The sequence below is a fragment of the Phycodurus eques genome, chromosome 6, assembly GCF_024500275.1.
Source record: "Phycodurus eques isolate BA_2022a chromosome 6, UOR_Pequ_1.1, whole genome shotgun sequence".
Classification (NCBI taxonomy): domain Eukaryota; kingdom Metazoa; phylum Chordata; class Actinopteri; order Syngnathiformes; family Syngnathidae; genus Phycodurus; species Phycodurus eques.
The window spans coordinates 14,160,984-14,187,113 of record NC_084530.1 but is presented as its reverse complement, the minus strand read 5'-3'; the positions used below and the strand labels follow the sequence as shown (position 1 = coordinate 14,187,113).

The window sequence follows — 26,130 nt, the reverse complement described above, 5'->3', positions numbered from 1 at the left end:
ATGTGGGAGGAAGGCCGAGTACTAGGAGAGCCAGGGAAAAAGTCCCCAGATGAGATTAAATCCCAGAATGGTTTTACTGTGAGGCAGATGTGCAAACCACATCCCACTCTGTGCTCCCTCCGTTAATATGAGAAGAAAATTTTAAAGAATCCATCCATCCATCCATTTTCCATACCGCTTATCCTCACTAGGGTCGCGGGGGCGTGCTGGCGCCTAACCCAGCTAACTTGGGGTGATATGCGGGGTACACCCATAACTGGTCGCCAGCCACTTGCAGGGCACTTATAGTTAAACAATAATTCACACTGACATTAAAAAAATCCTGTAAAATAATAATATATATTTTCCTATCCTTTATTCAGTGTAACAAACCATATCTCTCCTTCAGATGATGGGGCGTTTCTTCAGTGGACTCGCTCAGTCTGGTGCTTGGTGCTGTTTTGATGAGTTTAATCGAATCGATATTGAGGTGTTGTCAGTCATTGCACAGCAGCTCATAACCATACGGAATGCCAAAGCTGCTAAGGTACGTACAAATGTTCAGAAATGCAACTGTAATCAGACATTTTTGCAAGTCGTAACACAAACGTATCAGCACTTGTCTTTGGTTTTAGATGACAAAGTTTCGATTTGAGGGCCGAGAGATCAAGCTGGTGATGACCTGTGCTGCATTTATTACCATGAACCCAGGCTATGCTGGAAGATCAGAGCTACCTGATAACCTTAAATCTCTCTTTAGGCCCGTAGCCATGATGGTGCCAAACTATGCACTCATTGCTGAGGTAATAGTTTTACTGAACATGCCAAATGTTAACATTGAACCGCTTATACACAACTTTACAATGGAATACAAAAACATCTCACGTGTCTCACCACATTGTCTACCATTTGCTAAACTGCATGGCCCCTTTACCTGTGTTTGTACCTTAATCTCACTCTTTCTCTATGCAGGTGATTTTATACTCGGAGGGATTTGAGTCCAGTAAGACTTTAGCAAGAAAGATGACCCAAATGTACAAACTGTGCTCTGAGCAGCTGTCCCAGCAGGACCACTACGACTTTGGGATGAGAGCCGTCAAATCGGTTCTTGTCATGGCAGGGTTAGAGAATCACACATGCACTATATAACACCGATTTTCCTGAAAAGTCACAGAGGGATGTTGTTATTTATGTAATACTCAATGCATCTTTTTTTGTTTTGTTTTGCATGAACACAGAGCAAACAGTACATTAAAAAAGTATATTACTACGTAAGAGTCGTTAGAAGAAGTCATATGACAGGCCTTACGAACAAAACGATTGATAGATTTTTTCAAATATTTTTTTTGAAGGCTGTAGTGGTTAACACTCTAAGACTGAGCTTTAAAGCAATATCCACAGTTGTTCTTGGGCTGCTTGAGTGCATTAAAGGCAGATGCTCATGACACTCTTAGTTGGTTCGTGGCTTATTAGGGAACTTTAGCAATTGACACAATTCATTGCAGGTCTTTTCCTTGTTGGTCCCACATTCTGTCTCCTTTTTAGTCTGCCAAATCCACACATTCATTAGCCACCACTTTGATAATATATTGCCCTGAGTCCTTTCTTGGATCGCAAACTTGTTGCCACGATCAGAAGAAATGTGCATTATTAAATGATTACCTCATTTTAGTTGAATGCGTGCATCTTTTATTACATTGAAGTCAGCGCTGACTTTGTTTCTTTCCAGTTGTGATAAACAGACCAAACCTTATTGATCTTCTCTGAAAAAGAACTTCTTCGTAACATATAACAATATGTATTGTTAAATATATTTCAACAAATGTATGATTATTTTCTCAAAAGGAAAATGTTTGTGTGGTTTTGTTCCTTTATCTGTACTTCTGTATATAGTATAGTATAGTATAGTATGGTAGTACAGTGCCATGCAAGCTACTCAAACTAGTCATGCTTATTGTGTGAACGTGCATATCATCTGATGATCTGTCTTTAGGTCTCTTAAGAGACAGAACCCTGACCTCATTGAGGATGTGGTTCTGATCAGAGCTCTGAGGGATTCCAACCTCCCCAAATTCCTAACAGATGATGCAGAACTGTTCGGGTAAGAATGCAATTCTATTAGGAGGTTTCAGTTTGATCATTCTCTTTCTTGTTATTTCCAGTAAAATTGGTTATTCTGTCATTCTTAAAGCATAAGCTACTATAAAGCAAGCTACTATAACCAGTGTATCCAGAAAGGTTTAACAGTGCATCAATTTTTCCATATTTTATTATGGTACAGCCTTAGTCCAAAGAGGAGTTACTGTAATTTATATTTTTCAAAATTCTACACACAATACCCCATAATGACAACATATAAAACATTTTTAATGCACCTTTGGCAGCAATTACAGCCTTAAGACTTTTTTTAATATAATGCAATACATTTGGCACACCTACTTTATCTTTGGGCAGTTTTACCCAATACATAGTCCTCTTTGCAACACCCGTCAAGCTTCATCAGGCTGAATGGGGAGCATCGGTTTTTAACCGTCAAGCATTGCAGAAAAGCAATTTTAACTTTCCGAAAATATGTTCAATTGAATTCAAGTCTTGGCTCTCGCTGGACCAGTCAAGGACATTCACAGGGTTGTCTTGAAACCACTCCATTGTTATCTTGGCTGTGTCCATGGGTCGTTTTCCTGCTCAAAGAGGAACCGTCGCCTCAGTATGAGGTCAAGAGCACCCTGAAACAGGTTTTCCACCAGGATGTCTCTGACATTGCTACATTCATCTTTTCCTCAATCCTCCTGACAAGTCTCCCTGTTCCTGCCTCTGAAAAAACATCACCACAGCATGATACTGCCACCACCATGCCAGGCGATGAGCAGAAAAGAGTTCAAGCCTTGTCTCATGATACCAGAGAATTTTGTCTCTAACTCTAAGTGGGCTGCTATGGGCATTTTAATAAGGAGTGTCTTCCATCTGTCACTACAATACAGGCCTGCTAGGTAGATTACTATAGATGGTTGTCCTTTGGAAGGTTATCCTCTGTCCGCAGAGGAACGCTGGAGCTCTGACAGGAACCTTCGGGTTTTTGGTCACCTCCTTAACTAAGGCACTTTTCCCTGATTGCTTAGTTTAGACGGGCGGCCGGCTCTGAGTTCTGGTGGTTTCAAATTTATTCCATTCACGGATTATGCAAGCCTTGGTGCCCATTGGAATCTTTAAAGCAGAAAAGATGAGTTTGTACACTTTCCCAGATCTGTGCCTTGAGATAATCCTGTTTTAGAGGTCTGCAGAGAATTCTTTTGACTATATTCTTGGTTTGTGCTCTGACATGTGCTGTCAACTGTAGAACCTTATAGAGACAGATATTAGCCTTTTGAAATCATGTCTAATCAATTGGATTTATCACGGGTGGAAATCCAATTAAGCTGTAGAAACAGCTCAACGATGATCAGGTAAAACAGGATGCACCTGAGCTCAATTTTGAGTTTCATGGCATACTGTTTGAATACCTATGTACTTGTGATTTCTTAGTTGTTGTTTTTTTAAATACATTTGCAAAATTTTAAAACAAAACAAACAAAAAAAGGTCATTAGGAGGAGGATTTTGACAAAAGGCTGTCACATAACAAATGTGTAAAAAGTGAAGCACTGTGAATAGTTTCTGGATGCATCTACAGTAACTGTATACAAATTTTCTAGTGGTATCCTGTGTGACCTGTTTCCTGGTGTGGCCATTCCTGAACATGACTATGGTATACTGTACTCAACCATTGTGGACTGTATATTGAAGCGAAACCTGCAGCCTCTGGCCGCCATGGTCAATAAGGTACAAATGACTAAGGGAATTATAAATGTTGATTTCTTTTTTCATCTCTAGGGAAAATAAATATAGCTATAATCAGATGGCAATGAATAGTGATCAGACAGTATTGCTGTAGTCAATATGTGTTGTGTGACCAGGATCCAATCCCTGTCAATTCCTAGGGCTCTGTCAATTTAGATTTACTGGTAATACAGTATTTGGCTAGTTTTGTAAAAACTTAATCTTGAAAACTTGTCCACATTGTCTGCATTACCACTGTATCTTGAACACCAGGTTATCCAACTGTATGAGACCATGATCGTGCGTCACGGTGTCATGTTGGTTGGACCCACTGGTGGTGGAAAGACCACCGTTTACACCATCTTGGCAGACACACTGGATACCCTTTATGACTCTGAGTACAAGGATGAAAACCCTTTCTATCAGCCTGTCAAGACCTATATTCTTAACCCCAAATCTGTCACAATGGGAGAACTCTATGGAGAGGTAATATGAACAGTGGGGATATAATGGCCTTTTGGCACATTCACTAACATTCAGAATCAGAATTCAGAGTCTTCTTTATTGCCAAAGTATGTTAAAAACACACAAGGAATTTGTCTCAAGTTGTTGGTGCCACTCTAGTATTGCAGCAAACAAGCCACTATGACGAAATATACTGTACACTTAGGACATACAGTAAACACTTAGTCTGAGTCTACTGAGTCTGAGTCTACTAAGGTCGTCATTTGCTTTTTAAAAAAAATATGCATCCAGGTTAACTCACTGACCCTAGAATGGCGTGATGGATTAATGGCGCTGAGTGTCCGTGATGCAGTTGATAACGCCACCGATGACCACAAGTGGGTTATTTGTGATGGACCCGTTGATGCCCTGTGGATTGAGAACATGAATACAGTGCTGGATGATAACAAGATGCTCTGTCTGGCTAACAGTGAACGTATCAAACTTTCACCATCCATACATATGGTGTTTGAGGTAACACCTTTTGCAGAACCATACTTTTACATGTACATATATTATATATTGCTAACATATTTTGTCTTTCCATCAGCATGGCCTGAGACATTTATAAATGGCATTTTTTCTGTTTCTTAGGTCCAGGATTTGGCTGTGGCATCTCCAGCCACAGTCAGTCGCTGTGGGATGGTCTATATTGATCCAGATGACCTAAAGTGGATGCCCTATGTCCAGACGTGGATCAGTGGTCTAGGATCCAAAGTAGGCTTGTGTTTGAAACATTTCTGGCAAATTAAAATTTTTAAAGATTGGCAAAATACTCTAGTTTACAATCAATTCTACTGTACACGATTTACATGTTGGATTATGTTCCCAATGTGACAGTTATAAAACAAGATGTGTTTCCATTATGCACAGTTCATTTCAGTTTTCCACGGTATGATTTGGAATGCCTCCTACAGTATGCCCTAATGGTAGTGACTGACTTCTAATGATCCTTGAGATCTCAGGATTGCCCTCAATGTTAGTTTGGATCAATAAAAAAATATATAATCTCCCCTCCAAATATATGGACGAGTGAGGTTTTTTTTTTTTTGCTGTAGACTATAACATTTCGGTTTGACATAATCATGTGAATATGAGACAAGAGATTAACATTTTAGCTTAAAGTTTTTTAGGCTCATATCTGTATTTTTGTGGCAAATGCCTGGCCTTTCTATTCTTCTCGCTATTGAATGATTTGCATCAATTGGTGTAGCCTTGTACTTTTGTCCATTAAGTCTTTTTTTGTTTTTTTGGTCCTGTTTGGCTGTTAGGTCAATCAGAATGGAGGATCTGTTTGCCTTTTATGCCGGAACAGTTTTACTGTGTCACAGTGGAGTTTTAAAGCTGCCGCTGTGGTTTCTTTAATTGATGTTTATTGAGAATCAGTCGAAAAGAACAAAGTTTCTAGAAGGGAGAGAGAAACAAAGACAAAAGTTAAAAGCACTAATTGTAAACAGGATGAGAGAAGTAAATCATTACATTATCTACAACAATGAAACATTAAATATGAGTGTTGCATGGGGCTGTAGTGCTACACCCTGTGAGGGAAGGACAGGACAAGATAGAACAGGACAAGGATAGGAGAAGAAGCAAGCAGGACAAGGGTCGTGGACCCCACTGTACAACTGAAGTGTGGTGGCATTAATTATGTGAATTATAAAAGTCTACAGGACGAGAGTATAACTGAGGGGATACACAAGCGATTTGCATATTCATGAGTTATTTGTCACAGTAAGTGCTTGACCCCACACCCAGTGAAAGAGTCCTAGGGATGTGTGTCTGCGGATACATGAATTGATACCGTTTTACATGCACAAAGACTGACAGAAGTGTCCTATAATTGCTGTGGCCGCACCGCGGCATCTGAGGACCTCACCCAATCAATCGAGGGGCGGGATCAGGCCCAGGGGTCCACCCGAGAGCAGCCTGGCGGACGGGACATGTCCGACACCGAGGGATCCAGGGCGGCCCGCCGGCCCCACCGAGGTGCCCCGACAACTGGCCACCCGGTGGGGGCCGCAGAGACCCAATGCCACCCCCCCCCCAGCCAAACCGCCCCACACGCCCCGCCACGCAACCCCACCCTTCACCCCAAGGAGAGCAAGACGGCCCCCCAACCCGCAGGGCCCGCAATGCAGCCAGTCCATGCCCAGCCCGAGGGCGGGAGAGTGTCCCTTGTTAGTTGGAAAGGAGGGTGGATAGGGGCACCCGACAAGGGAACCCGTGGGGACCGGCCTCAGGAGCACCGCCACGCAAGTAAGTGAGACCCACCCCCCTTCCCTGTTACTATGACTGCCAGGTCCCCCACTGGCAGTCATTGGCCCTACCCCGTGTATCAGTGCCCCACCCCCGAGTGGTGTGGTTCATTAAAATCTGGAGAGGTCATTGAGCCGATATATTAATATTAATACACATCATTAATTTCTTTATGGTTATGTTTTGTTTAATGATAATGCTTTTCTGCAATGCTTGACAGTTTAATTTTATTATATATATTCCATTAAAATACAATTAGGTATGTTTCACCTGGTCCTTCATGTTTTCTTTTAAGAATTGTACCCATCTTACAAATTCTGCCTGGGTAATCAAACATATGGGCACAATTGTGTTTTCTCATTTAGTAAATAAAAGTAGGGCTTTGAATTTCAAAATAAGAGCACGTAAATAAAAAGAAAGTATAACGTGTTCAAATAAAGTGCTTAACTTCAGAATAGTTATTTTTAAAAAACTAACAAAATAAAGGTAATACATCATGTTTTGATCATATGGGTAGAAGCAAACTCATGCATTGTAAAAATGAATGATACATAGGTAGAAGAGTTTTCCAGAATTTAGAGGTCAATTTTGGGGGTGCGTATTATACATGGGTGCGCATTATACATGAGAAATTACGGTAATAGGCATTTTTCACATGAAAAATGGCTGGGTTAAAACAAAAAGATGCTCTCCTAAGTTGTGTATGAGATTTAGATGTAAATACCTGAAAATATAAGCTAAAATGTTGATCTCTTGTTGCATATTCATCTTTTGATGTCAAACCCAATATATCAAGTTAATCGATGCCATAATTTTCACGTTTATTTAACATTTAAGGAGACAAACTGTTTTTAGTCTCTCTCAGTTTCTGGTCATTTGAGAGTAAATAAAAAAATGCAGTGTTATTTTATGCACTTGTGCAATTGGAGAGTTTGTTGATCTGTCCAGCAGATATAAATGAAGATTACAAATTTCCACAAATCTGTAACCTTACTGTGAATCACATCTTGCTGTCTTTCAAGCTTCCAGACTCAGTGAAGACGTTATTGCTTGAGTTATTTCAGCAGTATGTGGAGGAAGGGCTCCAGTTTGTGTTGAAACATTGCATCCAAGCAATTCGCCAGGTGGACATAAGTAAAGTCTGCACTCTTTGTTCGCTGCTGGAGTCACTGTTGCTTGGCAAAGATGGGCCAGACTTTAATATGGTACTTGATCCTTAGACAATAAAGTATCTATGAACTGTTATAAATGACTGTATCAATAAGACTGTATCAATAAGATTGATACAGTGGGAGGAAAAAGTAAGTGAACCCTCTTGATTTTCAGTTTTCGTATTTTTATGAAAACTCTAGGCTACAGATTCTCTAAGAGCTAATCAGAGTCAGGTGTGAACCAACCATGAGTCAAATTAATGAGAAAAGATTGGAGGTGTGGCTTAAAGCTGCTCTGGCTATTAGAAAACACAAATCAGTTTAAAATTGTCTCGTCGAGAAGCATTGCCTGATGTGTACCGTGCCTCGCTCGAAAGAGCTCTCAGAGGACCTACGATTAAGAATTGTTGACTTGTACAAAGCTGGAAAAGGTTACAAAATTATCTCCAAAAAGTCATGATGCTAATTAGTCCACAGTTAGACAAACTGTCTATAAATGGAGAAAGTTCAGCACTGTTACTTCCTTTCCAATGAGTGGCCTTCCTGTAAAGATGATTGCAAGAGCACAGCACAGAATGCTCAATTAGGTTAAATAAAATTTGCCACACATGCACCGCCACCCCCCACTCCACCCCCAGGAGAGCCCCCAACCTGCGGGCAGGAGAGTGTCCCTTGTTTGTTGGAAAGGAGGGCGAATAGGGGCACCCGACAAGGGAACGATAAGGGGGGCAACCCAGGAAGCAGCCGCGAGTCATGAGGGGGGAGCCCCAACGCCAAGCAGTCATCCAGCCCAGGGGGGGCCCGGCCGCAGGAGCACCACCATGCAGGTAAGTGAGAACCCACCTCCCCCCTTTTACTATGACTGACAGGTCCCCAACTGACAGTCATTGGCCCTACCTACCCCGTGTATCAGTGCCCACCCCCGAGTGGTGTGGTGCATTAAACTCTGGAGAGGTCAGTGAGCCGAGGAGGTGGGGGCAGGGCTGCCAGGCACTGCTGCCTAACATCCAAGCCACCACAACCATTTGATGAGGTATTGTAATTGGTTAGCTAAATAATAAAGTTTAAAGTTGGGAGCCTTTAGGCCTCCCGCCTGTTTACTTTTCTGAAGAGTGGCTAGACTCATTCTATTTTTCTTATTGAATAAAAATTTATTACAGCAGAATCTAAGGTTTGAAACCATTTAAATGTGGGCTTAAATAAATAATTTATTTGAGTTAAGGTTTTCATTTTTATTGTAGCTATTCTTCCCAGTAGTGGTATTAGCAAATTATTCCAGCATCTTAAATCAGCTGAGATTGTTTCCAAAAGTGGTGTGTAATTTAAATTGGTTAGCTCTGTGAGTTTTTGACAAAATATTAATACCTAAATACTTTATGTTTCCAAAATTCATCCTGATCGTTGTGTACGTACATCTGATCTCCAACAACAGTAAACATTTGGTTGAGGTTATTGCTGTCAAAGGAGGGTCAACCAGTTATTAAATCCAAGGGTTTACTTTCTTTCTCATCCCTATCCTGTGAATGTTTACAATTTGCTCTATAAAAATGTGTGGTATTACTTTAAGCAGACTCTGTTTATTCTTGTGACTACATTTTATGACCAATTTATGCAGAAATATAAGAAATTCCAAAGGGTGCACATACTTTTTCCTCCCTGTGAGTCAATTGGTTCATTGTGTGTACATCCAACTAACATTCCACTATGTTCAGATGACATATTTTATGTTTTGGTGCATGGCAGGATTCCAAGCGCCTCACTGATGTACTTTGTCAGACTTTCATATTTTGCTACTTATGGTCAATCGGAGGCAACCTGCCCAGTAGCTACTGGGATGATTTTGACAACTTTGTCAGAGAGCAATTTAAAGACAACACCAATGCAAAGGTACTGCACAACATATTCACTGGTAGAAATGACCGTTGTAAACTGAAGTTTAGTGTTATTAAATCAATTAAAGCGAAGGAATAGGAAAGTTTAAGGCATGTCGTAATAATGTACTGAATCCTGCTTGTAGTAAAAGAAAACAATAAACAGTTCAGACAAAAAGATCTTTGTTGGTAGAAATGATGTGCTCCTCAGCCCAAGAGCAAGTTGAAATAAAGGCTAATTTCCTTTATTTGATAAAACAAAGGCAGAGCCCTCCGTATCGTCCTTAACTGCAGGCATTGTGAGAATCTACACTGTGTTGAATATGTGAACAAAAAATAGAACACAACTTGATGTAGCATTTGTTTTAAGTGCATGTAAACAAAGCAAACTGTTTATTTAATGCTGAATATTCTTTAGATCTACTGGTAATTTGACATTGATTTGTATTTTATATTGTATTATAAGTATTTGCATGCATTTTAGTGATTGCCTTTTTATTTTATCTTTATAGCTTCCTACCAATGGAGGCCTGTGGGATGTGTTCATCAACTTTACCAAAAATTCATTCGTGCAGTGGGAGAAAATAATACCTTTATTTACATACGACAGCGAGCAAGCCTTCTTCGAGATGCTGGTTCCCACCGCAGACACTATCCGCTATGGCTATCTGATGGAGAAACTCCTCTCAGTCCGCCATTCTATACTCTTCACTGGTTCCACAGGAGTGGGGAAAGCAAGTAGTAACACAACTAATCTTGCTGTTTCAGTGGTAGACCAGGTTCCTAAGGATGGAAGTCAATGATTATTCTGAAAATATTTAGATTAATAGCCCAAATGTATGTGTATACGTTTGACTTGGTTCACAGCAACTTAGTGTTGTACTGTTTACTGACGTTTTACCATTTCTCAGAATTCACTCAACTTTATAATTGATGTAGAATGCAATGAGCTAACCCAAAAGTGTTATTTAAAACAAAGTTATGTCTTTTACAGTCAGTGATAGCTCGGGGCCTTCTCAACAGTATCCAAGAAACTTGTGGCTACATTCCTGTCTATATCAACTTCTCTGCTCAGACGTCCTCTGCCCGCACACAAGAAATCATTGAGTCTAAGCTGGAGAAAAAAAGGAAGAACATGCTTGGTAAATAGGACAGCACATGAAGTCACACACCACAGTGTGATAAATAAAAAAAGATCATAATAACAATAGTTTTACAACCACACACTGGATCTTCAATTTATCTGCTCCCACATTCATTTTTTTAATCGCTGGTTATAATGTTTGTCATTTTCACTGCTGTATCCTCACTCAATTGACACATTAATGTTCCTTGCAGGTATGTGCACACATATCCACTAGGTCAGGGGTCTCTTATGTAGTAGTAGCCCCAAGGGCTACTCATGTGGTCTTTGGGGACCACATGAGTAGCTACCACATGAGTAGCTATAAGTGCAGCTATTTTTAGAAAATAAGTTTTAGTCCTTCTTTAGCTATTCTAAAAACATACCACCACTTACCAGTGAGATGCATCTAACTTTTTTGTTGGTAGTCTTTTTTAAGTTATACCTCACCTGCATCACTGGACGAAAAAGTGCCCTTTTTACTGCAGCCCATTTGTTATTCACCAATATTAAAACATATATATATATATATAAATTGCTCTCTCTTTGATCAATTTTACCCAGAGTGTTTTGAAATCTGACAGGCATTTATTTGGGTCCTTGGGAGAATTTAGGTCTATATGCTCCTGCCTTGCCCCCAGCCCCACTCATTTTCCTTTGATTACACGTCATTTGAATAGGGGTGTGTTGGCTTTTTTCATTTTCACTGTAGCCTCCCTTCAACTCGTTTAATAGTTGTATTTTTGCCTGTGTTGATTGTGTTAAGAGAAATAAAAACATAAATACGTACTACTTATTTATTTTTTTTTATGAATAATTTTGGCGATGGATGCCCTTTTTTGGCTTGAGCACCTGTCACCAAAAATGTCTGTGCAGGGGGCTGGTTCCTTCTCATTCTTCTTATTCTTATTTCTTTTCACTCGTTTCATTGACCTCGTATCCTCATTTTGTTCCCTCTCACTTTGTGTAGGTGCGCCTAAGGATAAGAGGATCGTGGTGTTTGTGGATGATCTAAATATGCCCAAATTGGACAGTTATGGTTCTCAGCCCCCCATCGAACTTCTTCGTCAATTTCAGGACTTCTCTGGATTTTATGACAGGGAAACTTTCTTTTGGAAGGAGATACAGGTATACAGTTGGTCAAATAACATGAAAAACTTAAGAAAAAATTAGTATTGCGTTTGTATGCATGTGCTTTAAGCTCAAAACCAGTCAGCATGTTTAAAGACCGTCAACATTATATATATATATATAGATAGATAGATAGATAGATAGATAGATATGCAATATATATATATATATATATATATATATATATATATATATATATATATATATATATATAAATGACTAAAATGTATGTTATCATTAATCAAAAGGTTACAAATGCTGTTATAATTACACAAGCTTTCAATCTATGTAAATTCAAAATTGTGCTATGAATTTTTAGTATTATTCTTAGACCTTTTATACATGTACATATTGTACATATATTCAAAGAAGTATCGTCAATTTTAACTCTTCTGTAAATATCCATGACTAATATACAAAAATAACTCGTAACTTGAGAGGTGAAAACCTCCGGCCCTGGAGGGAGATCATTCTAAGGAATTCCATACATTAATAATCATTGTCTAGTAAATATAAAAAAAATCTAGACCCTGCTTCCCTGTCTTGGCACTTCCTCACTCTCTTCTCCAGGACATGACTATCGCTGCAGCATGCGCTCCGCCAGGAGGAGGACGCAACCCTGTGACTCCCCGATTCATTCGCCACTTCAGCATGCTTTGTCTGCCCACACCATCAGAGCAAAGCCTCAAACAGATAATCATTGTCAGGATACACATCACCCAAACACACTCATAATTACTATACTTCCCTGTGCTAAATTGCTTTTTTATCAACTTTCCTCTAGGCTATCTTGTCAGGTTTCCTCAAAGAGTTCCCTCAACCAGTGAAGGACTGTGCAAAACAGATTGTAGATTCAGCTGTAGAGATTTACAACCGCTTAAGTGTGGATCTGCTTCCCACTCCAGCCAAGTCTCACTATGTATTCAATCTCAGAGACCTCTCCAAGTGTGTTCAAGGTAAGCATTGAGTATATAGTACATAAATACACCCTAGCCTGCTGTTGTGGGCATGTATTTTCCCCCTGGGTGAGACAAAAAAATATTATTATTATTAAAATTAAAATTATCTGACCTTGTAATTGTATGTGTAATTTTATAAATATATAGATGTATGGTTGTACACATGAATTTTTCTCTCTCTGTATCTCTTTATTTTAAGGTATGCTCCAATGTGAAGCAAGTCAAGTGAGAGATAAGACTCAGATCTTTCGTCTTTTCTGCCATGAATGTCAGCGGGTTTTCCATGATCGACTCATCAATGTCCAAGATAAAGAGTATTTTAACACCATCGTCTGTGAGACAGCCAGTAAGAATGGTCACACTTAATACACTGTCCAACTGCACATTTGAAACTTGTACGTCATTATTTTGATCATTATTATTTTAATACTAGTTGCAGAATACTCCCAGCTTTTACTTGTGTCTCTTTTGTTCAGGCAAATATTTTGGTATTAATTTGGATCCTTCATACTTTGTGACTGAGCCAATAATATTTGGGGACTTTATCAAGGTATGATTCTACACAGACAATCAACATTCGGATTCAATCTGTTTCAGAGTGTTTGACCTTTGATTTGTTCAGATTTAGAAATTATTTTCCATGGGAAAACTTTGAGCTAATGTACTGCTAATGTTTTATGTAACATTTAAGAAAGATTAATTGTCATAAGGGTGAGAATGTTTTTTATAACAAATAAAATAAAATAATGTGGAGCGAACATTCTAATTGATGTGTACAATAAAGGAAAAAGTCCAAGAAAACGCACACAAAAAACTGATCCCAACTCACCTCATCCTGTCCTACTTCGTTTGTGAGAATCCATTTTTTACATAAATGTTTTTGTTAACATTTGAGACCCAACCATTTAAAGGTCCACTGTATAGAAATAAAACAAAAGAGAAACAGCTGAACCTGTTATGCTTTTAGGTGGGTGCAGAAAAGGAAGAACGTCAGTATGAAGATCTTGCAGATCTAGATAAGATCCAAGCGGTTCTCCTGGACTATCTGTGTGACTACAACATGACTTACTCCAAGGAAAGCAAGTTGGTGTTCTTCCAGGATGCAATTGAGCATGTTTCACGGTACTTGTGAACAAGCAATTCCCAAACACTGACCATATTTATTTATACCTAAAAAATGCTGCATTGATTGATGCCAAGCACTGCTAAAAAAATAAATAAAAAGTTTTGTTTTGTATCACAAAACTTACTTCCTAGAATAATCTTTGGGGCAGTATGGTGATTATCTTTGGGCTTTTAAAAAGCAAAACCACTGTTCTATGCCCACTTTGTTTCGTACTATTAAAATGATTAATTTATCCTTTTTTATGCAAAATATTGAGGAAATACATTCACTCACCGTTTAGACATAGCCACCCACTGTTGTATAAACACCTTTTCATCTACCTTTCAGTGTAATACAACCCCAATTCCAATGAAGTTGGGACGTTGTCCATCCATCCATCCATCCATTTTCTGAGCCGCTTATCCTCACAAGGGTCACAGGAGTGCTGGAGGCAATCCCAGCTATCTTTGGGCAGGAGGCGGGGTAAACCCTGAACTGGTCGTCAGCCAATCCTTGGGACGTTGTGTTAAACATAAATAAAAACAGAATACAATGATTTGGAAATCATGTTCAACATATATTTAATTGAATACACTACAAAGACAAGATATTTAATGTTAAAACTGATCAACTTTATTGTTTTTAGCAAATAATCATTAACTTAGAATTTTATGGCTGCAACACATTCCCAAAAAGCTGGGACAGGGTCATGTTTACCACTGTGTTACATCACCTTTTCTTTTAACAACATTCAATAAACGTTTGGGAACTGAGGACAATAATTGTTGAAGCTTTCTGGGGGAATTCTTTCCCATTCTTGCTTGATGTACAGCTTCAGCTCCGGGGTCTCCGTTGTCGTATTTTACGCTTCATAATGCGGCACACATTTTCAATGGGAGACAGGTCTGGAATGCAGGCAGGCCAGTCTAGTACCCGCACTCTTTTACTACGAAGCCACGCTGTTGTAACACATGCAGAATGTGGTTTGGCATTGTCTTGCTGAAATAAGCAGGGGCGTCCATGAAAAAGATGTTGCTTGGATGGCAGCATATGTTACTCCAAAACCCGTATGTGCCTTTCAGCATTAATGGTGCCTTCCCAGATGTCTAAGTTATCCATGCCATTGGCACTAACACAGCTCCATACCATTACGGATGCTGACTTTTGAACTTTGCGTCCATAACAGTCCGGATGGTTCTTTTCCTCTTTGGCCCGGAGGACACGACACCCACAATTTCCAAAAACAATGTGAAATGTGGACTCGTCGGACCACAGAACAGTTTTCCACTTTGCATCAGTCCATCTCAGATGAGCTCGGGCCCAGAGAAGCCGGCGGCGTTTCTGGGTGTTGTTGATAAGAGTTACAAGTTGCTCTTACGGATGTAGCGCCAAACTGTATTTACTGAAATTGGTTTTCTGAAGTGTTCCTGAGGACATGTGCTGATATCCTTTACACATTGATGTCGGTTTTTGAGGAATTGCTGCCTGAGGGATCGAAGGTCACGGGCATTCAATGTTGGTTTTTGGCCTTGCCGCTCACATGCAATGATTTCTCCAGATTCTCTGAACCGTTTGATGATATTGTGGACCGTAGATGATGAAATCCCTAAATTCCTTGCAATTGTACGTTGAGGAACATTGTCCTTAAACTGTTTGTCTATTTTCTCACGCACTTGTTCACAAAGAGGTGAATCTCGCTCCATCTTTGCTTGTGAATGACTGAATAATTCAGGGAAGCTCCTTTTATACTCAATCATGGCACCCACCTGTTCCCAATTAGCCTATTCACCTGTGGGATGTTCCAAACAGGTGTTTGATGAGCATTCCTCAACTTTCTCAGTCTTTTTTGCCACCTGTCCCAGCTTTTTTGGAACGTGTTGCAGCCATAAAATTCTAAGTTAATGATTATTTGCTAAAAACAATAAAGTTTATCAGTTTGAACATTAAATATCTTGTCTTTGTAGTGTATTCAATTAAATATAGGCTGAACATGATTTGCAAATCATTGTATTCTGTTTTTATTTATGTTTAACAAAACGTCCCAACATCATTGGAATAGGGGTTGTAGTTCTCTCAGCTACGGCGCACCTAACTAGAAAGTGACTGGCCCCTTACTTGAAATCCACTCACCTCTAAACCAGAAAGACTGCTGCAGTCCTGCTTTAATAATGATTTTGCTGATCGCATTTGTCTAGAATTGCCCGCATGGTGCGCCTTGAGCGAGGCAACGGCCTGCTTGTAGGAGTGGGAGGCACAGGCAAGCAGTCACTTACTCGATTAGCGTCCCACATTTGTGAGTACCAATGCTTCGAGATAGAGCTGAGTCGAGGCTACAACTACGAAAGCTTCCACGAAGACTTGAGGAGGCTCTACAGGATGGCTGGAGTGGAAAGAAAAGACACTGTGTTCCTTTTTACAGATACTCAGGTATGACTAAAATGAAAAAGAAAGAACTTATGCACGTCTTGAGAAGTGTGTCTCTTAACCTCTTTGTTTTAGATTGTGGTGGAGGAGTTTTTGGAGGACATCAACAACATGTTGAACTCCGGTGAAGTGCCCAACCTCTTTGAAAAAGATGAGCTGGAACAAGTGCTCGCTGCAACCCGCCCAAAAGCCAAAGAAGCTGGAATCAGTGAGGAGAACAGAGATGAGGTAATCATATGCACATACACTTTCAAACAGTACAGTATCTCAATCGTTCAGTAATTACAATACAATTTTTATACAAATGTTTCAGAACATTTACATGTAGACAGATGACTTCACATTGGGTGAGGATGAAGGACAGGGTAGTTGTTTTTTGGGGGGGCACCTTGGATGTCCCTATTCCGAATTGAAGTGTAAATGTTTTTATCCGCTTCCGTAAATCCAAAATGACAGCTGTAAACGTACATTTGTTAATCAAGAAAGACATAGTCACATGTTTGAGAAGACAAACCAATGAAAGTTTGTAACACTCATCAGGAGATGTTTTATTATTTACATTATGTCATAAAATCATATATTGAATATTGTCTGATCACTTTAGCGTGAAGCGATATTTATATAATCACTGCAAACGGCTCTGAGTAGTGATTTCAACACCAAATATAATGATAACGCAATGTGAGGCATGTAAAAAATTTATCCGGCAATGTTTTTGCTGCCAAGGTAGGCGATCCGGATCACCATGGTAGTTACGGGGACACTATTCTCGCTCTGTTTTTCAAACGTAGCTTTTTTCAACTTTTTGTTTGAAGCAAAATCACCCATTTGGAGTTATCAAATCTGGTGTCAAACTAGTACCATCTCTAGGGTCCAGAGGGAAGACTTCTTGAATGGCAAAAGGTAATTGCCATTTCACTTGCCATTTCACAACAACAAGGCAGCAAGCTCAAGTTACACACTGCTTTGTAAACATAAACACACAGTCACATTATAGACGATATATTGGTGACCTAATCCCATGAATCTGGGTTGGCCCGCTGCCATTTATAAGCCAAATGGGTGTATGGAGGTTTGTACGGAAGCAGCTCAGTGTGAATGGGATAACACACACACATGCACACGCGTTTGGTTTTCAATTCCAAAAACAAAACCTGCTATTTATTAATCACAAATACAGTATATCTTTGTTCATCTACCTATATGATGAGTGATAGGGAGAACAATTAAATGCTCTTCCATTTGATGGCAAAAGGATGGCTTCCCATTTTCCCAATTATGTTAAATTAAGCAGGCCCAGATTTTACACAGTTAATTCGTGAGTAAATTGAGCCGAGATAATCATTATTTTAGTATTTACACTTTTTGTTACATTTTCGTTTGGTGGTTTGGCGTGTGATTTTTCTCAGGTAAAATGGGTGCCTTGGCATACCCATAAAGGTTGGGAAACACCACAGAAGTACTCATTGTCTTCAATATAAGAAATAAAATAAATTACTTTCATGAAAAAAAATGGTTATTGTAAATTAAAAACGGTCTAAGGCACCAAAAAAAAATAATTTAAAACTTTGTTCAAACAATTATAAAAAGAAGTTGTTTTTGAGCTGAAAAACAATAATGAGTGATCATCATTGTTTATTGAGTATTTGGGGCTGAGATAAATCACATTAAAACTTGAACTAAAACTAACACAAATGATGTGGACAGCTTTTGAACACATTACAAGGGTTCAAAGAAAGTGTAGCAAAGAAAATTTAATGACATCGAGTCAGAAAGATGATTGAACAGAAGAGTTGATATCATATCTCACACTGAGTTTTTGGTTGTGTCAAACATGCTGTGTGTTTGTGACCTTCAGGTGTTTCAATATTTTATCTCTCGTGTACGGGAGAAGCTGCATATTGTACTGTGTATGAGTCCAGTCGGTGATGCCTTCAGGTCGCGCTGTCGCATGTTCCCCTCGCTGGTCAACTGCTGCACCATTGACTGGTTTGTGGAGGTATTCGCAGATCACTCTGACATTTCTATCCCACAGCAATGAATTTTTTTCTACCCATTTGACATTTGTGACTTAGTCAACTAGTGTTTTGTTTCTTCTTCCGGACATTCCAAATGATTGTACTGATATTTGCAATGGCTCTAATTGATTCTCCTTTTTAATTTCTTGCTCATAGAAACTCTCATTTTCATGTTGGCTACATTTTGAAATATAGCATACACACGAGAAACCCTAATCTGAAGTCAGTCCATGGAAAGGAAAGCTGATATTGTGATTTGTGTGTAACTGTTGATGTAATACTAATATTTTCAGTATAAATAAAGGAACTGACCCCACTGTTCCAATACTTTTCGAGGGGAGGGTCTATAAATAGCTGATGAATTATGCCATTTGTTTAACTGTTTTCCTTTTCTTCTCATTTACTATGTGATGGCCAGTGGCCCCGTGAGGCCCTTCTTTCCGTCTCTCGGGCCTTTTTCCAGAGTGTGGACTTTGGTACGGAGGAGCTCAAGCAGAGCTTCTCAGATTTGTGTGTGGAGACACATGTCAGTGTCTCTGTCATGGCTGAGCGATTCTACTCAGAAGTGAGACGTCGATACTACACCACACCCACCTCTTACTTAGAACTTATCAACCTGTACCTGTCCATGCTAGACAACAAGAGGCAGCAGTTAGTGCTGGTAAGGCTGAATCAAAAAAAGAAATGTAAAAATGTGTGTAGAAAATAGTGAGTGTTGCTCTTATATAACGGCAATTGGCACGCTGTCATGTTCACGCATATAGGCAAAGGACCGTGTGAAGAGTGGTCTCACTAAGCTCCTGGAGACCAATGAGCTTGTGGCCACAATGAAAGTGGACCTTTCTGCTCTGGAGCCGCTTCTCAAACAGAAAAGCATTGATGTTGATGCCTTAATGGTAAAACTGTCTGTTGACCAAGAGAGTGCTGATGAGGTACATTTTTTCCCATTTTATCTAGGTGCGTTGAAATATATAAATTGTGGTAATAAATCCCAGGATTTAGTGTATTTGATGCATGTATATTTTGAACCTTATTCTAGACACGTAGAGTTGTGAAAGAAGAAGAGGCAATGGCAAAGGTCAAGGCTGAAGATACTCAGGCGATAGCTGATGATACCCAAAGAGACCTGAATGAGGCTCTGCCTGCCCTGGAGGGTGCTAACCAGGCTCTTAACTCTCTGGACAAGGCTGACATTTCCGAGCTCAAAGTGTTTACCAAACCTCCTGACATGGTCATGACCGTCATGGAGGCTGTCTGCATCCTGCTCAACTACAAGTCTGTGTGCTCCGCCACTCTCTTAAAAATAAGAGCTAAATTCCAGTAAAAATCTCATGACGAGAGAGCCAAAACCAAACTTTTACTGAAAGTCACAAACTGTATTATGGTTGTTATTGTTGTGATGATCACTATATAGACAAACTTTCATTCATGCCATAACTGCACCCACAGGAAATGAAAATATTGTTGGTCGACCACTTTGTAGCTGTAACAATTCCCACTTTTCTGGGAAGAGTTTTTACAAATGGAGAGTCTGGGAATTTTTGTTTAGAACAACATTTAAAGGGGTAGAGATCACTGTCGTCTGGGTCACGATCTCTGTTCTTGTTTATCCCAAGGTTTTAGTCTTGAGGTCAGGGTTCTATGTAAATTCTTCCACACCAAACTCCAAAATCCAATTACCGTATACCTTTATGAACCTAATTTTATGGACTGAAGCACAGTTCGGCTAGAACAGAAAGGGGCTTTCTCCAAACTGTTGGAAGTATGCAATTGTCCAAAATGTTTTGGTCGGTTGAACAATTAAGATTCAGAGGGAAATAAGGGGTCAAGACCAACTCAAATTAATGAGGAAACGTCTGAATTCGTTTGTCTATATAATGTCTTATATAGTGTATCAAATAATTAGTAAAAAAAAAAAAAAATTACAGTAACTAAACCTGTCAATACATACACTGTACACATACAAATTGTGTATTTCATGAAGTAGCCTAAATTAGCGGCAATATTTCCTGTAACCTAATGTATTTAAATCAAAATTTGGATAATGTACTTTTTTTTTTTTTTTTTTAATCCAAAGTGATTAAATAACAACTAAGGTCAGAATCATAAATATATAGTAGCACTACACACAGGGCACTTCATCTTATTTATCAGAATGTAGTTTAACTTTCATTTGTACACTATGATTTTAATTGCATTTGTCGTTTCTTATTTTTCCTTGCACAGACCGGACTGGCCCAATGCCAAAAAGTTACTGGGTGATTCCAATTTCACCCGATATTTGACAGACTATGACAAGGATAATATTAAGTCTCAAGTTCTGGCAAAGCTGCAGAAATACATTAACAACCCCGACTTCATACCTGAGAAGGTATGTTTGGATTTTTTTGTCAAAAACGCTTATGCAATAGTTTTGATTGGAATTGCCATTGATATAATTTCAACTGATAGAGTCACAGATGGAATAAAGTTAAATGTATGGCTCCTAGATTATTTACATGTAACTAAAACATACCATTACAATTTTGAGATGAGAGATATTTCATCATTCGCTTTATGCATTTTTGTCTTTGTTGGACCTGTTTTTGGTTTTAAGGTGGAGAAGGTTTCCAAAGCGTGCAAATCCATGTGTATGTGGGTTAGAGCTATGGACATATACTCCAGAATCCTCAAGGAAGTTGGTCCAAAGAGAGAAGCATTTGCCAAGGCACAGGTCAGCAATTTAGTCTAAAAACATGCCCAATCCCAATGGGGCTGTATGTATTCACTTAAAACACTTAAGTTTCAATGTCACTGGCGGACCACTCTTTCTGCACACTTAACTAATAATAATTATATGATTTATAATAATTGATACCTCCACATCCAATACAGGCGGAGCTGGAACTCACAATGGCAACACTAAGGGAAAAGCAACAACTGCTCCAGAATGTGGAAGACAAGATTAGGGTTCTACAGGAATCGTACGACAGCAGCCTTAATGAAAAGCAGGATTTGGGTGATTGCCAAGTTCTTTGTACCTGTACCAAACTAAAACTCTTTAATACTGTATTGGCTATGGATTCATTCCTGAATGTACCCCAAGAAGCCATTTTGTCTTGCAGTGTATTTGCTACTAGCAAATTTCTGTCATTTTCTCTGACTCCTTTCTTTTTGTACAGTTAACACAATGGCAGTGACGCAGGCACGGTTGACCAGAGCAGGGAAGCTGACATCAGCTTTAGGAGATGAGCAAGTGCGCTGGGAGGAAAGCGTTGCCACATTTGAGCAACAGATCATCGATGTTGTAGGCAACGTCTTCATCGCCGCTGCTTGTGTGGCTTACTATGGAGCATTCACGTCTCACTATAGAAAACTGGTAGGAAAAGTCTTGCCAGAAAACTGTGAATTACAATATTCACAGCTGTGTAAACGTGACCACAAGCTGCAGTTTCACGCAATACATGGTTTACTCTGTACATTGCACATACTGTACGTACATATGTACGCATCTGCCACAGATAAAAAATAAATAAAAATTTGTGTGTAGAACCGAATCACGCTTTTATTTGGATCTTGGAACGTGTGTGTTTATAAAAAGCTCTCAACATGGACCAAAACATTTTATCTCATTTTGACAAACAAGGCAGCATTGATGAAAATGTAATCTATCCATTTCCTCACAGTGTAGGCAACTTCACTGTTGTGGTACATAATACAACAAGTCTGTTATCAAACCAAATACATTTCCTTCATTTAAGTTTTCACATTTGCCATTTTTCCTCAGCTTGTTGATGAGTGGATAATACAGTGCCAGAACCTGAAAATTCCTATTAGTTCCAGCTTCAACCTTATCACCATTTTGGGTGACCCATATGTTATTCAAAAATGGAATAATGAAGGTTTACCCCGGGACACAGTCTCCACAGAGAATGGAATACTGGTGAATGAGGGTCGCCGCTGGCCTCTCATGATTGACCCCCAGGATCAGGTGACCTATTTAATGAAGTGTCCCTAACCTATTGTATAATAATGACTGAATAGTGTCAATTTATCAATTATGAGTCTACCCAAAAATACATGAGTAAATCAGATATATTGCACCACTTTCCAGGTCTTACTCTCACCCGAATAGGTGTTGACTTTAGAACTGCTCCCCTTTCTGTGGTCCTTTTTGATTATGCATTTTAACTTTGTTATACTATAGATTTGTTGTCAGCATAAATGTTTTATGTACAGACAGATTTAAATGTTTACACAAGATCATACAACAAATCATCTTACCGTTTCTACTGACAGTGAAATGTGGACATCTCATTGAAATACTGTCACAGCTTTAACTAGACTTTCTGGTAAAACATCATTCCATGTTCAGACATGCGTTGTTAAAAATGGCCCATTCTTTCTTCATTAGGCTAACCGATGGATACGCTCAAAGGAGACCAAGCATGGTCTAAAAGTGATCAAGCTCACTGACCCAAACTTTCTTTCCAAGCTAGAAAATGGCATCCGTATGGGCATGCCTGTTCTCCTGGAGGAGGTAGAAACACGCTATCTTGAACTTTGCACATTACCGTTATTTCAGACTGAAATGTGCATAATTAATCGGGAATATACAAGTTACTTTAAAAATTTCTGTTTGGTTGGAAAGATTATTGCAATTATTGCTGCAAGACAAATTTGATTAATGAATTTATTACAACTCATGCAGACTAACTACAAAGCATAAAGTTAGCTCCAGAAGTATTTTGGAAAATGAGTTTTGCTTCATAATTGTAATGAAAATATCACAGTGTGATTGAAATGTTGACCCATTAAGCTAACCCTTACGTCAAAAGGCCTGGAAAGCCAGGCAAGACAACTCAAGTGGATGATGGCAGGAAAATCTGGACAAATTGTTCTGGAAGTGAATTTTTTATAGCTTGGCAGCTCTGCGTCAACCAAGGTCCATACATGGTGTGTTATGACATGGGCATTTATGCTGCGAGTAGAACAGGCTTACTGCTGACAGAAAAGTGGAAAAAAGAATTGAGGCATAAAGGTTATGCTCTCTGCCTGCATTTAGCCTAATGCTGCACAGCTGAAAGTTTACACGGCATCTTGGTTGATTTATTTCAAATCTGCTGTGGTGCTGGTATCAAGGCAAAATCACAAAACTCTTGACTTTGTCCCAATACTTCTGGATCTAACAGACTGAACATACCATACACAGATATACAATGAGTAACAAAGCACAACTACCATCTGCCATCCAGAAAATTGTACTAGATTATCATAAAAATGGCCTCTACAAAGTGAAATTATGAGCTTCACGAACTAGTTGACATGTCGACATTTGTGTTTTCTCTTGTGCGTGTAGTTAAAGGAGAGCCTGGATCCTGCTCTGGAGCCCGTCTTGCTAAAGCAGACATTTGTGGCGGGTGGACGCACTTTGATCCGACTTGGAGACTCAGATATTGACTATGACAAAAATTTCCGGTTCTATATGACAACTAAAATGGCCAATCCACACTACCTACCAGAGGTAGTGACAACACCTGTTCTCATAATTTCGTTAATTTTAATCATGCTTGTAAGTGTTGTGATACATGCTGCTGCCTTTAATGGAGTCTGCACAGGTTTGATTCCCACCCAGCCTTGCTCTAGTGCAGGGGCACTGTTGAGTTTTTCCCCTGGCATTTGCTAAATATTTTCGTAATTACAGTTGGTATATCATGTGAGGAATGTGTCCGACATTTTTGTTGTTGTTCAATTAAAGTTTCCGTATGTTTGGTTTCACCTTTCAGGTGTGTATAAAAGTTACAATCATCAACTTCACTGTGACCAAGTCTGGCTTAGAGGACCAACTACTTGGGTATTACACAACACTTTTATAAAAAAAAAAAAAAAAAAAAAAACAGCTTGCAGCTGGAGATTTTTTTTATAAACACTAACTAGTGACATCATTAGAGTCTACTAAATAATTTGAGCTCATCAAATCATTTTCTTCTCAGTGATGTGGTATGCCTTGAAAGTCCACATCTGGAGGAGCAGAGGAACGATCTGGTTGTGCGCATCAATAATGACCGCATCCAACTGAAGAACATTGAAGATCGCATTCTGAAACTTCTCTTCACCTCTGAGGGAAACATACTTGACAACGAGGAGCTTGTTAGCACTCTCCAGGAATCAAAGGTAAATCTAAGTTTCGACAAATGATGATTAGACTACTTTAGCATTAAATTTGTACAACAACTTCATAGATAATTTCCAATCTGGATGTTTGGATTGCCACATCGTATTCTTCAACTTCACTCAACTCCAAAAAGTATTGGAACAATGAGGCTCCATTCTTTTTGCTGCAGACTGAAAATATTTGGGTTTGATATCAGGAGATACTTTGCTCACCTATACCTGTGGTCTTTCATTACAAACAGTGTTAGAAATCTTCTAGGGCTAAAAAATTAAATCTGAAATTGAGTTAATCTCTTGTCGTATTCATCTTTTGATGTCAAACCCAACTGTTTTAAATCACATATGTAAAAGAATCAGTCACAATTTAGAGGGGTGTGTGCTTGTGTGTGTGGTTTTCCAATTTTCACGTTATTGTTTTATCATTCTGCTCCTTTATTTATTTATTTATTTATTATATGTTTTTCCACCTTCCTCAGGTGACATCAGCAGCAATAAAACAACGACTGGAGGAGGCAGAGGCCACTGAGTTAATGATCAATACTGCAAGAGAGGGTTACCGATCTGTAGCCACCCGAGGCTCTGTCCTGTTCTTCGTCGTCGCCAGTCTCTCTGAGATTGATCCAATGTACCAGTTCTCACTCAAGTACTTTAAACAAGTGAGAAAGAATATATTTGCTTTTTATTAAAGCCATGGGAAAAATTGAGTTTGATTTTGTGAGGAACACATGAAGATATATTTTTGTTGTTGATCCTTTCTCCCTCCAACCGCAGCTCTTCAACACCACCATCGAGACATCTGAAAAGAGCGACGTGTTGGAAGAGCGTCTCCAGATCCTATTGGATCAGATCTTACTCAACTCCTACATAAATGTTTCCCGGGGCCTTTTCGAGCAGCACAAACTCATCTACAGCTTCATGTTGTGTGTCGAGATCCTGAAGCACTGTGGTGACATCTCAGAGGCGGAGTGGCAGAATTTCATCAGGTCTTCTGTAGGCATGGAAAAGGTGAGCTGGGGAATGAAATAACGCCTGAAACAGATTGTTCAAAAACATTCTGCCATTCGAGGGTCTTAAAAAATATATATCAGCTTCTCGGCCGTGGCTGGTTTATTGCTGAGAATTGCTCAGGCTAAAGCCAAACAGTAACGAGGAACAATGACATTTGGATTGTAGAATCAAATATACAATCCTAATTCTCATAGGTAAAATCCGTGTTGCCCACATAAGGAAATTAAATTCAATCTCTGATTTAATAAATTACTGAAGATTGCACTGTTCATTTCTTAAAAAGTTAAATGTCACATCCAGTTTCATCATTAACTGACATTTAACACAAATGGCTTCTCTGCAGGCATTAATAGATTACTTTGTTAGGTAGGTTACGTTAGGTTAGGTTAGAATAGAACTCTGCAGGCAGTGGAAGGCGGAGATGGTCTAGATATCGGGTAGCACTGCATGAATGAGCTCTCTATCTGTTTTGATGAGCCTCTGGATAGCTGCCTGCCACAAGCATGTATACAGCTGGAGAACCATACAGTCCCACAGTATACAGTACTGGTACACTCCCAGTTGTGCAGCAGTAGAAAATGACTAGCGGCTTCTGAGATGGAGCATTTGTGTCCGAGGACCTCTCCTCCATCTC

At 39.3% G+C, this 26,130-nt stretch overlaps 1 protein-coding gene across 1 annotated transcript in view; it reads left to right on the top strand.

Moving 5' to 3' along the window:
* The window catches only part of dnah6 (dynein, axonemal, heavy chain 6), a 62,170-nt gene that overhangs the window by 20,398 nt on the left and 15,642 nt on the right, over positions 1–26,130 (top strand). The window contains exons 31-65 of the mRNA XM_061679043.1: positions 389–526; positions 615–782; positions 952–1,100; positions 1,973–2,080; positions 3,670–3,796; positions 4,067–4,279; positions 4,550–4,771; positions 4,892–5,014; positions 7,576–7,758; positions 9,448–9,591; positions 10,088–10,309; positions 10,570–10,717; positions 11,669–11,826; positions 12,400–12,531; positions 12,614–12,785; positions 12,988–13,134; positions 13,265–13,338; positions 13,756–13,910; positions 16,089–16,320; positions 16,393–16,545; positions 18,176–18,316; positions 18,754–18,996; positions 19,100–19,267; positions 19,375–19,610; positions 20,562–20,706; positions 20,932–21,048; positions 21,210–21,333; positions 21,497–21,693; positions 22,102–22,305; positions 22,729–22,854; positions 23,674–23,838; positions 24,101–24,168; positions 24,308–24,488; positions 24,965–25,144; positions 25,260–25,493. Coding sequence (XP_061535027.1) covers positions 389–526; positions 615–782; positions 952–1,100; positions 1,973–2,080; positions 3,670–3,796; positions 4,067–4,279; positions 4,550–4,771; positions 4,892–5,014; positions 7,576–7,758; positions 9,448–9,591; positions 10,088–10,309; positions 10,570–10,717; positions 11,669–11,826; positions 12,400–12,531; positions 12,614–12,785; positions 12,988–13,134; positions 13,265–13,338; positions 13,756–13,910; positions 16,089–16,320; positions 16,393–16,545; positions 18,176–18,316; positions 18,754–18,996; positions 19,100–19,267; positions 19,375–19,610; positions 20,562–20,706; positions 20,932–21,048; positions 21,210–21,333; positions 21,497–21,693; positions 22,102–22,305; positions 22,729–22,854; positions 23,674–23,838; positions 24,101–24,168; positions 24,308–24,488; positions 24,965–25,144; positions 25,260–25,493 — 5,697 coding nt within the window. The remainder of the gene's footprint in view (positions 1–388; positions 527–614; positions 783–951; positions 1,101–1,972; positions 2,081–3,669; positions 3,797–4,066; positions 4,280–4,549; positions 4,772–4,891; positions 5,015–7,575; positions 7,759–9,447; positions 9,592–10,087; positions 10,310–10,569; positions 10,718–11,668; positions 11,827–12,399; positions 12,532–12,613; positions 12,786–12,987; positions 13,135–13,264; positions 13,339–13,755; positions 13,911–16,088; positions 16,321–16,392; positions 16,546–18,175; positions 18,317–18,753; positions 18,997–19,099; positions 19,268–19,374; positions 19,611–20,561; positions 20,707–20,931; positions 21,049–21,209; positions 21,334–21,496; positions 21,694–22,101; positions 22,306–22,728; positions 22,855–23,673; positions 23,839–24,100; positions 24,169–24,307; positions 24,489–24,964; positions 25,145–25,259; positions 25,494–26,130) is intronic.